The 14415-nt window shown below is 41.6% G+C and overlaps 1 protein-coding gene across 16 annotated transcripts in view; it reads right to left on the reverse strand.

Annotated features, from left to right (window-relative positions):
- The window catches only part of SLMAP (sarcolemma associated protein), a 255812-nt gene extending 251526 nt beyond the window's left edge, over positions 1-4286 (reverse strand). For 11 of the 16 annotated variants that reach the window (XM_030208023.1, XM_030208021.1, XM_030208016.1 and 8 more), the window contains exon 1: positions 3915-4285. In XM_030208023.1, coding sequence (XP_030063883.1) covers positions 3915-4112 — 198 coding nt within the window. In that variant the 5' untranslated portion in view covers positions 4113-4285. Of the gene's footprint in view, positions 1-3914 lie in introns of all 16 variants that reach the window. The other 5 variants (XM_030208024.1, XM_030208012.1, XM_030208020.1 and 2 more) reach the window with 1 other exon arrangement.
- Between the last annotated feature and the right edge of the window lie 10129 nt (positions 4287-14415).

Raw genomic sequence — 14415 nt, forward strand, 5'->3', positions numbered from 1 at the left:
TGGTTTGGTTTTTTTACTGATCTACAGACCACCAAGTATAACTGTAGCCCAGTTTATTAATTTTATTTCACAATATTCAGCTAACCTTTCTCATATTTTGTTGCTAAGTGATCTAAACTTGTACAATAATTTGATCTTATGGTTGATCGTTTATTTTCTTGTCTGGATCTATTAGGATTTTCTATCAATCAGTAAGATTAAACCAACTCATGAAAAGGGCCATGCAGACATTATTGCTTTGGTGTCCAAGCTGGATTAGAAATGTTTAATTTCTGACCCAGAATGGATGGCTATTCCTTGGTCTGATCATTTTCAAGCTGATTTTACACTTTATATCCCTCAGTTTAAGAGAAGAGTTCAGGAGACGGTTCGACTAATTAAGTTCACCCATATAAATGAAGTTGTACAGTTTTGGTCTCAGATTAAATTGTAATTGACAAGTATTTGTACTAGTGCAAGTTCAATGTTAATGAACTGGAATAACTGTGACACAGAAGCAGTACAACAATATTCAGCTAACAACTCACAAGGGAAGAGACATTTGAAGTCTTCACCTTGGTATACCAAAGAAGTGTGAGTATTGAAATGTCAATGTAATAAATATGAAAGAGTGTGGTTAAAAAACAAAAATCCAGCAGATACATTAATTTGGAGAAACAAGTTGGAATCTATAAAAATGCTATATTAACAGCGAAAAAAAATGTACTTTGGGAAGTTGATAGCAGAAGGAATGGTAAACCAAAACTTTTCAATACCTTCAATAAGCTTACACAGGAATCATCAATGATTAGCATTCCAGAATCTTTACAACCATCTTCAACAGAATCGGCAAATTATTTTATAGGTAAGGTAAAACAATTATTTAAAAACATCATTCCTGAAATTAGCAATTCTACATGCAAGATGGCGATTTCATCCCCAGCAAACAGGGAATGGTCATCTTTTGAATCAGTAGACGTGGTTACAAGTGACTTGTTGAGGAAACTTTCTCATAAGTCTTGTTTAGTGGATATTTGTCCTTCTTACTTATTAGAAGATATTCCAACAGAATTAATAGCTCGGCTTACGATGCTGGTTAATACTTATCGAAGGATGGGGTTTTTTTCCTTTAGAACTGGGACAAATAGTTTATCTCCTATTCCAAAATCACAGGGAGCTGATTTATCAGTTGTATCCAATTTTCAACCAGTGGCTAGTATTCCATGGATGGCAAAACTTATGGAATCATTAGTTACACTGCAAATCACATAATATTTGGAGTCTTTTCATTGTCTGCATAATTTTCGATTTGTATTTAGGACTATGCACAGTACAGAATCATTATTGGTATTCTTGGTTTCTAAAGTTTGAGAATTTCTCAGTCAGGGAATTCACTATGTCTTGCTCCAATTTAACATTTCAGGAGCATTTGACACAGTGGATCATAATATCCTGAAGTATAAATTAAGTGAATATGGGTTATCTGAAGCTGTTTATAAATAGATGGAAGGTTTTTTGCAACATACATCATACTACATTAAGAAGAATAACCTCTTTTCATGTACTTGGAGGCCAGGTTTTGGTGTTCCATAGGGTTCAACATTGTCTCCTATTCTTTTCAGTGTGTTTATGAGTTCTTTGGGTCTGGATTTTGCATGTAGCTGGTTCATATACAGATATATTCGTACTGATCCCAGTAATGGCAGATTTTTCAATGTTACAAAATTCTATTTTTGAGTGTGTTGATTTGGTCACTCCTGGGCTAATTTTCATCTTTTGAAACTTAATGCAGCTGACTAAGTTGCTATATTTCTGTAATGATGTTTCTTTAGTTCCTAGTAGTGTAGCTATAGCTTCTGGAGAGCAGCTGAAGTTTGAAAAGTCTTCCAAGTTTTTAGGAATTATTCTGGACATTTGATGATAGATTTACAGGTGAATTATCTGAGCAAAAAGTTATTTTTTTTTTTTAACTATGTCAATTAAAGAGCAATAAGATATGCCTTCTTTACAGAACAGTTTTGTATACTGTTTCAGACTATACCGCCTCAGATTATTGTAGTGCTTTATATGGTGGAATAAATTCACAATTAATGAATTGCAATTATTACAAAATACTGCAGCTAAATTGATATATGGTTATTCACATTATGACCATGTGACACCGCTGCTTAGACAATTACACTGGTTACCAGTTTCTGCTTGGATAGTTTTTAAGATTGCAGGAACTGTTCCTCTTTCCTTCCACAGTTGGTAGCTTATCCAGCACTGACAAGGCGCTCTCTCGTCCCTGTTCTACTTTGTTGTTGGGGTTTCAATCTGTTAGGAAAATTTGTTATAAAAGAATCTATGATGATTCTTTTTCTTTTCAGACTAATAAAGTTGTGGAATTCTATACCCGTACAAGTTTGTGTGATTTCTAGTTATTTACAGCTCCGCAAGGGACTGAAAACTTTTCAATAAATATTTGAATGACTAATTTTTGTAAGTTTTCTTAACTTTCCAATTTATATTTTATACCTACTTAGCCCGCTTAGACTATTGATTTTAGCGGGATATAAATACAATGAATAGAATACTTTAAGGAAGTTTTCAAAAAGTATTTACTCACAGTGTCTTTGACAAACAACAAAGGGAATTATACACAACAACACAATGTTGAGCTACTTACTGTCGCACGTACTATTTATATAGGGTTGGCGGGAGCAAAAGAGTACATATACCTTTACAAGTTGAAAATATGAATCCTGCTCTGGCCTCAAACACACAGGAACTCCTTTTTTTCTTCCAGCTAAAAGTACATATACTGTGAGCAGTTTTCAACCAAGTCATTACCCATATAAACAGCTTTGAAAATTGTATACACATATGTGTACATACTTTGGAGCAAGCATGCCGCATTCCAAAACAAATAGTTCTTAAAGAAAATGGGCAAGCTGGTCTTTCTATGCCTTCATTTACTAAATTACTATCAAAATACACAACAACAATGCTTGCAAACAAGCACGAGCCTATATAATATGTAAACCACTTTTGCTATACCACAGAAAGGTGATATATCAAATGCATGATCCATACAGATATAAAAATACAATTTCAATTTAACACTGATGCAAATGAGTTTCATTATTCCAGTTCGCTCCCTAGTGGACAGAGATATACATCAATCAGAGGCCCAGTTTAGGGCTAACAGCCAAAAAGTAGTCCATGGAAACATTTAGGCATAGGTGCTGGACCAGCGGTATATGGAGATTTACGACAGAGATTTTGCATCCTACTAACAATCTGCAAACCATATGACTACCAATTTCAGAATCAACATGATTCAGAAGAACACTACCATTTACAGAAAGGTACTTGTCCAAAGCAGCAGCATCCTGATCACTACAAAAATATATATATCTATATTTCAACCCTTCACTAGAAGCTGTCTTCGATTACAATACTTTGATTTACTGTCTCATTTTAATGTAGCTGTCATCACCAACATTAATAAGGCTATTTATAAACAGTGATCTCTATGAGCAGGGCCACCGTACACTAACTCACCACCTAACCTCTTGAAGTTGAGGCTCTTGCTACCATATTAAAGGGCACAAGATTGCTCGTTGCTTCCCGACGGCTATAGAGAACTGGTCTTTCACTCACACTTAACAGAATGAACACAGAACGATACTATAAAACAAAACGTAACCCTCGACCGAATAAGCAACCATCGTAACGGTCATAAACACTCAGTACAGTGTTCTCTAACCTAAGGAGAGTAACATTAAAGATCCACATTACATCCTCAGGGAACCTGGCTACAACTGGGCGAGGGCCTTGCGAGAAAGCGGCTGTCCAACCTAGAGGCGCATCGGCATCAGGTAGCCTCCCAAGGCAGAAAGGTGGAAGCCATCTCTGAGGTAGGGAGGGAGATCTCTCTGAAAAGCTTTTACCTTGCAGGTCTTATGGTCAAACCAGACGAGAGCGTGGTTCCGGGACAGCACCTTGCAGTCGAAGGTGGCGTTATTCTGCGCCGGGCGGCAGCGGGCCACAGAGCGGCCGATCTTGACGGGCTCGTCCAGGTAGACATGACGCTCCTGAAACGGGTGGGAGTTCGGGCGGCAGGTGAAGATAGCCAGAGCTGAAGGCATCGATGACAGTTTGGGGGCGTCACTCTCAGTGGCGTCGCTGCGGGGGGGCAAGGGGTGGCAAGTGCCCCCCCAAAAAACCTGGCTGCCCCCCCTCGTGCCACCCCAGCCAGTACCTCGTTGCCCTGACCGTGGCGTTCGCTTGCTGCGGCTCCCGCCGCCGCCTCCTCCTCTTCCTCCTCCCCCCCCTCCACACTGCCCCGCCCCGCCAGCGACGGGCCTCAGGCAGCAGCCGCTGTACTAATGGCTGCGCTGTAACCTGTACTTTGAGCGCCGCGGCGGAGCCGGGAAAAGAACTCAACGTGAGGACGTAGTCGCACGCAGTACGTCACAGGCACACTGACGTCACAAAACGTTGCTTCCTGCAATGGTCTACTTTAGGGCCGCCCACCGCCAGAGTTGATTGGTTCAGTGCATTGTGGCCGGTATATCGTGGGAGGCTACTCGTTGTGTTGTATGACGGCGGCGGTGCGGTGCGGTGCGGTGCTGGCAGGTGACGGGTAAGAGCAAGAGGTTAGATTGAATCGTTGTGGGGTTGCACGTGTTGAATTAGATAAAGATAAACGTCTTGCAATTTTCCAGGTCTTAACTTTCATCCTGACTTTGTCTTCCTCGTTAAGAAACGAAGTGCTGCAAAGTCTGATTTAGCTGAGGAAAACAAATATGACACATAAATGTAATCGATTTTTTTTAGGTGAAACTCACTACATTTTTTTTAAATTTAACAGCAAGCATATCAAGATTCGTAGGTTTAACATTTCACCCAAGACTAACCTAGCCAAATGATAGGTTTACATAAGTACATAAGCATTCGCATGCTGGGACAGACCAAGGGTCCATCGAACCCAGCACCCTCCCTGTCACCGACAGCGGCCAAAAGAACAAGCAATTTGGCCCGCCCATCCTAGAAATACTTTATTATTCCCTCATCCATTCAATAACATTTTATGGCTTTTTCCTCCAGGAAGCCGTCCAACCCTTTTTTGAAGTCCGCTAAGTTAAACACCTTTTCCAGCAGCGAATTCCAGAGTTTAACTACAGGTTGAGTGAAGAAAAATTTCCTACGATTCGTTTTAAATTTACCACACTGCAGCTTCATTGCATGCCCCCTTGTCCTAGTATTTTTGGAAAGCGTAAACAGACACTCCACATCGACCCGTTCCATTCCACTCATTATCTTATAGACCTCTATCATATCTCCCCTCAACCGCCTTTTCTCCAAGCTGAAGAGCCCCAGCCTCTTCAGCCTATCCTCATAAGGAAGTCATCCCATCCCCTGTATCATCTTTGTCGCCCTTCTCTGAACCTTTTCCAATTCCACTATGTCTTTTTTGAGGTGCGGCGACCAGAATGGAACACAATACTCGAGGTGCAGTTGCACCATGGAGCGATACAACGGCAGAATAATATTTTTGTTTTCAATACCTTTCCTAATGATACCCAACATTCTATTTGCTTTCCTAGCCACAGCAGCACTTTGAGCAGAAGTTTTCAACGTATCATCAACGCCAACACCTAGATCCCTTTCTCGGTTCCATTATTATTGCGTTGCCTAATTTATTTGCCTCACTAATTTTCTTTAACATGACTGCGTCCATCTGCTCATCCTGGTTGGGCAGACAGTAGTACACCCCTGTCACCGTCCTTTTCCCCTTTACACATGGAATTTCGATCCACAATGATTCCAAGAGGTCTTTTGTTTCCTGCAGAATTTTCAATCTATTTGATTCAAGCTTCTCGTTAATGTACAGTGCTACTCCTCCTCCAATCCGGTCCACCCTATCACTACTATATAATTTGTACCCCGGTATGACAGTGGCCCACTGGTAATCCTCCTTCCACCAGGTCTCAGAGATGCCTATTATGTCTATTTATTCATGCAGTGCAATATATTCCAATTCTCCCATCTTATGTCTTAGGCTCCTAGCATTTGCATATAGACACTTCAAGCTAGACTTGTTATTCCTTATCACATCATGTTGATTACTCCATTTAAAAAAACAGTTTTAATTAGCTTAATCTGTCAAGGGATTCAGGGGGTTTTTTTGTTTTGTTTTTTTAACAAATTAACAAAAGACTTGGCTAAATTTTCTCTCGAAACCCTCACTAAGGAGGTTCTTGTAAAACAGGCAAACATGTCAAGTTTCATGCATTATGTTTTAGTCTCATAGCACTGGAATGGTACACATTTGGGCCCCGATACTTAGAAGGCTATTCTGTCTTAAGCGCAGTAGTACTTCATCCTGACCCAAATGGGCCTCCAACCACTTTCTCTCTTTCCTCCACTATAGAAAAGAACCCTGGTGGCCCAAGTGGGCCTTTAAATCTCTTACCCCTCAACCCCAGATCTTGCTGTCACATATGTGAATGTTTCCTTGTCTGTGCTCACCTCACCCTTTGGTGGCCAGAACCGGTGGCTGCTATGGACTGTCACCCGTTTCAGACTTCAGTCCGGTCCGGATTTTCCAGGCTGCCAGACTTGCTTCTCTTGTTTGTGCCTGAACAGCACCCGTAGCTGCCTTGTGATTCCTGCAGGTGAACTTCAACAGCTGATGAGCTTTATTAACCTGCTGGAAACTTCTGTGTTTGCCTTTGCATCGTCTAAGGTCCCTGGTATGTTGGTGCTTTGTTGCACTTCTGCCTTCTGGCTTCTTGTTAGAGTTTCTTGTCCAGTTCTAGTTAGTCTGTGTGTAGTTTAGCTTAGGTTTATTGCTTATTTTTCTAGTCTTGTTTCTGGTCTGTCTTCCTGGTCTAGTTTCTGTTTGTCTGTGTTCTTGCTTAGTAGCTGCTCTGCAGCTTTCAGTCCTGACTCTTTTCTGTCAGTATTTGTACCCTGTTTCAGTGGCTGCTTGGCAGCTTTCAGTTCCTGTCCTTTAGCTCGTCCATTTCCTGCTTTGTGTAGTATTGTCTGGCTGTGAGTCCTAGCCCAGTTTCCTGCTTTGCTGCCCATGTATATTCCTTTCCCCTCTGACCCTCAGTCTCTGTTCAGCCTAGTTGGTATTCAGTTCCTGCCCTGTCCGGTAAGTCCTACTGGCAGCCTGCACCCAGGGGCTCAACTCCTGAGGAACGGCGGTCAAGTGCAGGTGAAGTCTAGCTGTCCCTGTCAGAGTTCTGCCTTGTCTCTGGTGTGGGGTGGGTTTGCCTGCCACTGCTGCTCCACAGCAGTGGCCCAAGGGCTCACAAACCTAGTTTCTGCCTTGAAAACGTGACACTTGCTGATAGTCCTCTTGTACTGAGACTATGAGGCATATTTTCAAAGCACTTAGCCTTCCAAAGTTCCATAGAAACCTATGGAGCTTTGAAAGGCTAAGTGCTTTGAAAATATGCCTCTATGTCTCCACCAGTATTCAGACCATCTGGAAACTATAGTACTTAGGATGCAATCAGAAGTTGTATTGCTTGGGTCCTTCAGCCAGAAAGGCCTAGGCTGGGAAGTTGTTGAAATATATATCCAGTACAATAAGGACTGCAGTTGCTATTAAGACCAGGAAACAGGGTTGGAGATTAAAGAGCACTGGAAAGAAGTCTAGAAACGTTCTAACAAATACATTTATGGCTTGCTAGAATGCACATATAAGGTGTACGTGAATTGTGTACTAATTTGCTGAATTCCAGCTGCAACAAAGGGAGAAATTGTCAGCCTTCTTGTTAACATCTTTTTCTTTTTTTTTAGGTTGAAAGTCAATAATGTGTTGGGAAAAAACATGATTTTGTATGAGAACACCCAGCAACTGGAACTGTACATTGTCCTGTCCCCTTTATCCAATCCATCTGCATTCAGTACTTGAATTTGTTAATTATTAATGTATACATGTGTGAATCTGGGTTGTGATCTGTATATAATCACACCTGTGAGCCACCTACTTTGGGCTCAGGCTCACCTAGCAACAGCGCACCTTGGCTGTGGCTAAAGGGGTTCCCGAGCACCACCAACTGAAGACCTCCTCCAGCAGCCAGAACTCCTACCAATCTTGGCAGGCAGGGGACGCAAGGACACTGCTGATGACTGCCGAGCTTGGTAAGAGTTCTGGCTGATGGAGGCGGTCTTCAGCTGGTGGGACTTGGGGATTCCCACCAGCTATTTATATTGTTAAATTTGGGGGATGCCATGTGGGAGGGCGGAATGGAGAGAAAACATTGTGCCCACCCTGGGCTCAGGCTAGCTATGCTACTGAATCACACCGGCAAGATAGATTTGACGAGTAGTATATAAGCACCCACTATAACAAAGTAAGGTGAATATTGAAATTCATAGCCGGGTTTTTTTTTTAAAAATAAGCACTGTGTGAGGAGAGTAAAAGAAAAAAAGAAAGTAGTCAAATACTGACAAGGTTAAATGCACAACTTTATTCCGTTTACAAAATTTGGTTTCTTACTGCAACATCTTAATAGGAAAGAACCCCTGGACATCATGTGGCATATCAGTGAACAAGAACAAAATGCCTTTTTTATAGACCACCAGGAAATTGGCAAGAATGCCAGTCAAACTTTATGGATTTTATATCGAATACATGTGTATACAACTCCAATCTACTCATAATAGGAGATATAAACTTACACCTGGAAGACCCTAATGCAACCAATGCAGGTGATTGCAAAGACTTCCTAAAAACTATGGGACCTTAACTTGCCTAATATGCAAGCTACACATGTCAAAGGACACACAATTGACCTCATCACATACAAAGTATCCTTAGACTCAAATTTTATACTAACAGATACAAAATGGACGGACATACCATGGTCAGACCACCATAAACTAAACGTAGCCCTACAATGGCGGAAAAAAGACACGCACCACAAGCAAGAATGCACAACCTACACCACTAGAGGACAGATTGATCCTGCTACATTCTGGCAACAGATCTACAAAAATGAGTGGGTAGCACAGACAGATACCAAATACTATCTCCAAAATTGGGATGACAGATGCAGGAGCATACTAGATGAAATTGCACCACTTCAAACAAGAACCACACGAAGACACAGCTCAATACCTTGGTTCAACGAAGAACTGAAAAAACTAAAAACACAAGTCAGAAGACTCGAACGCGCATGGCAAAAAATGAAAATACACTCAAAGCTTGGAAACAAATGCAAAGAAAATACAAATATACAATAAGACAAACCAAAAGAGCATACTACAAAACCAAAATAGGACCAGACTACAAAGACGCACATAAACTCTACCAACTCGTGAATAAACTAATAGGCACCACACCGGTGACCACAGCCAGCACAGACACCCCATCGGCAGATCAACTTGCCAAATACTTCAATGAGAAAATTTTAAAACTGCGATCCACATTACCACACAATACCACTGATCACGAAAAACTTATGGATTGCCTGGACCCTACTCCCGGTGAATACCCAGCAGATCGAACCTGGAATTACTTCGATCTGCTAACCGAAGAAACCATCATTCAAGCACTCAACAAATTCTCCAAAACCCACTCAAAACTGGATATTTGCCCCAGTAGCCTAATGAGGTTCGCACTCAAATGCTTCATAACAGATCTTACATCACACCTGAACTACATGCTACAGCACGGACTTTTCCCCAAGGACAAAGGAAATATATTACTTACACCCATGCACAAAGACTTAAAGAAAAAACTAAATGACACAACCATCGACCAGTAGCATCCATCCCCCTGATAGTAAAACTAATGGAAAGTATAGTAACCAAACAACTCATCAACTACCTAAACAAATTCACAATATTACATGAAACACAGTCAGGATTTCGATCCAACCATAGCACCGAAACAGTGCTAATCACTCTCATAACCAAATTTAAACAAATAATTGCAAATTTAAACAAATAATTGCTACTCTTACAATTCGATATGTCCAGCGCGTTCGACATGGTCAGCCACCAAATACTCTCGAACATCCTGGACTACTTTGGGATTGGAGGAAACGTACTAAGATGGTTTAAAGGCTTCTTAACAGCAAGAACTTATCAAGTGATTTCTAAATCAAAAACGTCAACACCATGGAAACCTGAATGCGGAGTACCACAAGGATCACCGCTCTCACCTACCCTTTTTAACCTAATGATGACACCTTTAGCCAAATCGCTATCCAACCAAGGACTCAACTCATACATCTATGCAGACGATGTCACGATATACATCCTGTTCAAACAAGACACAACCGAAATCACAAATTAAATCACACACAGCCTCCAAATAATGAACTCATGGGCGGACGCATTCCAACTAAAGTTAAACGCAGAAAAAACACAATGTCTCATCCTGTCCTCACAATACAACACAAACAAACCCAATACTATAAACACCCCAGACTACACCCTTCTGATCTCAGACAGCCTGAAAATTCTGGGAGTCACAATTGACCGAAATCTCACACTCGAAGACCATGCGAAGAGCGCAGCAAAGAAAATGTTCTACTCAATGTGGAAACTTAAAAGAATCAAATCTTTCTTCCCAAGAGAAGTATTCCGCAGCCTAGTACAATCAATGGTGCTAAGTCATCTAGACTACTGCAATGCCATTTATGCCGGATGCAAAGAACAAATCATTAAGCTACAAACCGCTCAAAACACAGCAGCCAGACTCATATTTGGGAAAACGAAATACGAAAGCGCCAAACCCCTGAGAGAAAAACTACACTGGCTCCCATTGAAAGAACGAATTGCGTTCAAAGTTTGCACCCTGGTCCACAAAATTATTTACGGGGAAGCCCCGACTTATATGTCAGACCTTATAGACTTGCCTATTAGGAACGCAAAAAGATCATCACACACATTCCTCAATCTCCACTATCCCAACTGTAAAGGGCTAAAATATAAATCCACATACACGACCAATTTCTCATACATCTGCACGCAGCTATGGAATGCACTACCGAAGGCCATAAAAACAATGCAAGACCTAACCATCTTCCGAAGGCTACTGAAAACAGATCTTTTCAAGAAGGCATACAATAAACATCCATCTTAAATTCTAAATAACACTATACAAAATCGAAATCTTATCACATGACTGATTAACCTCTTTGCTATTAACGACCAAGTACTACCACCTAAAACCTTATGTCGAATAGGGTCTCTCTATAATCGATGACCTAATGTATGTTACAATCCAATCTATTACCCAGGAACCTTCATGCAATATCTTAATGTATTCTTCGTTACCATGTATGTATGCACATGGTATATATATATATATACCATGATCTGTTCCTTATATGTTATGTTCCATTTATGCTACTATGAATGTATGCACCTTAATACAATACTATTTGTACTTCTGTTACCCGGAAATGGCAACCGCCATTACGGCAAATGTAAGTTTCATCCAATGTATAGAAACCTATGTATGAGACCCTTTTGTAAAATGACAAAGCTGGTCTGCTGCAGCGAATGCACATTGGAAAGTTGCAACAACTCAATGAAACCTAGACCTCTGCTCAGTCAGTATGTACACAAGGAAGGCTGTATTGGTCATGTACAAAGCTGCTACATAGAGAATGCACAAGGTATGGGGGAACTGAGTGTGCAGAGGAAACGATGTGCTGAAGTCCCATGCCACCTTCCACAAGAAGAGCATCAACTGAATTGAGAACCTCCAAATAAATACAGCAAGGAAGAAGCAACTCTAGATAATGCTCCTCTTTGTCTGGACCTCTCAGGCCTCTTTGCAGATTAAAGCTATTCATCTGAGGTGGTTGTCTGACTCATGTAAGTAATGGAGATGGCCCTGTTATTATTATCATAGGAGCCAGTTTTGTGGGTGCCAGTGGGTGCTGAGCTTGCCCAATATTGAGCAAGCTCCTTCATTGTGCTCTGGGAGGGGTAATTTGTGTTGTGTTTTGCACCTATACTCATGACTCAGGTTGTCTGGTAAACTACCGAGTTTGCCACTTTTGCATAAATAGCCAACAACCAGTGCGTTATCCCATTTGGTTTAAAAGTGAATTAGATTACAGCATGAGATTTGTGAAGTAGAACATTCGCATTGCTGTATTTTTTCAAGACTCCTGAGGCAGGCCATGTGGCCGAAACACGATTCATGTTGAGTCTTTGGATGGTTTTATTAAAGTTGTACGTATTTACCTACTTCATCTAGTTTATTCTTCTTTTTGGTGTCACCTTCGCTGTGTTTTTTACCTGGTAAACTACCACTACAAAGCGGAAGTCACAAAGTTGGACCCTGTGATGATGGAGTTGTTCAATCTTTTTATTTCTTTGAGCTATCAACATGACCATGCAGAACATGCAGTTCTACAGGTCACATCTGGTAGCCCAACAGCCAAAGCAGATCAGATGTAAGTGCTCAAGGTGGAAGTTTCCTGTACAAAGGGGGCACAACCAAAGAGACAACATTCTGAAACATAAACAAAAAAAAAACCTGTCAGAGTACTCAAAGTACTAATAGTGTTGAAATTGTTAATAGAATACAGAGAAAAATTAATAAAAATAAAACAAAAAGGTTTGTTAGGAGAGCTTTGTCATACATCCATTTGGCAGAGCAGAAGAAACAAAACTGAAGAGCTTAAGAAACCATTTTGTGTGGTACATGCTCAAAACGTTACACTAAAGTTCTGCACTCTGGAAGAGAATTTCCATCTCAGCAGTATTAGATGAGGTCATCTGCTTGTGTGCCTGACTCAGTCCTACTTGTCAATGGGAAATGTTTAATGCATACACCCCAATAAGTAGGGCTGCACATTAATCGTGGTTAACGCCGAAATTAATGCGTTATTGTGATTTTAAAATGTAATTATGATTAATAACCTGCCTCCTCTCTCCCCTCCCCACCCAGTTTACCTTTTAGTTATCAGTAAGTCTTTTACCTTGCAGCCGCAGCATCCATACTGAAAAGCTGTCTGTGACCTGCACCAGGCCTTCCCTCTGACCCATCCTGCCCCCTTCTGACGCAACTTCCTGTTTGGGATGGGTCAGAGGGAAGGCCTAGTTTTTTAGTATGGCTGCCACAGTTGCAGGGCCGAAGACTTACAGACAACTAAAAGGTAAAGGGGGGGGGGGGGAACCTCTGGCAGGCGGGGGGGAATTAAGAGAGAACTATGGGAGGGGGGGATTGTGACAGAGCCTCGGGTGGCCAGGAGGAGCAAGGAAAAGGGCATCAAAAGTGTCCAGAGGGGAGAAAGAGAAAGCCTTGGGTAACCAGGGTGAAGGAGAAAGGGAGAGAGAACCTCTCTGCTCTGTTCGTCAGTTCGAGCGGTAAATTGTAATAAACTAAATGAATATACACGAGGATCATTTGCATACATTGCCTCTATTGTTTGCAGATCTCTTTCATGCATATTCATGTAGATATCCTGAAAATCTTACTGGTAAGAGAGTACTCCAGGACCGACCATATAGCATAAATGCAAGGAGGACATACACAGGGGTAGAGCATTGATGGAACATAGGCTGGACTCCCACTTATGCAAGTAACTACAGAGTACTAGAAGTTACACACTGAGCCGGCGTTATGGGGTGGCAAACAGGACACGTCCTGGGTCCCCATACCATAGGGGGCCCCAAACCTGTCTCAAGCAAAAGGAGGCATAGGCTGAAGGCCAGCTTTTGGACTTCCTCCCCAGTTTCTACCCTACATCCCTGAATGCTCTAACACCAGCCCTGGTTACATACTCAACAGTTAAGCCAGTTTTAGAGTTGGTACTGTGGGCACACAAATGTTAGGCATGCTGATACTGGGTTATGCTAGTATTCTATAAAGGAAATCTGGGTGCCCAGCTGCCATTATAGAATAGGCTCTCTATGTGCATCATCAGGGCACCTAAATAGAAGCACCAATTATAGATTTGCCCCCTCTGGATCTCAGCAGGGAAGAAATTAAGAGAGGTGCCAAGCCTACTGCAAAGCTGTGGCTTTATTTCTAGGCAGGCTTGGAATCCATATAGCATGAGGGCCTACAGAAATTGCCCTAGTTACACGCACGGTTTTGCGCTGGCTCTGATTGTAAGCCCTTTTTATCAGGGAAATACCTTCAGTCTGGATGTGGAAAAATAATTGAATCAAATCCCAATCCATTACCCTTTTGAGAATGAGCTGAGTACGTTTGAGTCAGATTTGAGGTCTCTGAACCCTAAATTAAAACACTACTAAGTTGACCCAATTGGTACACACCATTTTCAAAGCTTTAATTGAAGAAGAAACTGTCACACCGCATTAATGCAACTTTCCAAAGCTTAACCAGGAAACCCAACATAGCACCTCCTCCTTTCTCGTCAATCCGCCACGCCCAGCGCGCGCTAACGCCAATGGCGTGCTTACGCAGCGGGCAGTTCCTGTGCTGTCCTGCTG

The sequence above is a fragment of the Microcaecilia unicolor genome, chromosome 6, assembly GCF_901765095.1.
Source record: "Microcaecilia unicolor chromosome 6, aMicUni1.1, whole genome shotgun sequence".
In the NCBI taxonomy this organism is placed as follows: domain Eukaryota; kingdom Metazoa; phylum Chordata; class Amphibia; order Gymnophiona; family Siphonopidae; genus Microcaecilia; species Microcaecilia unicolor.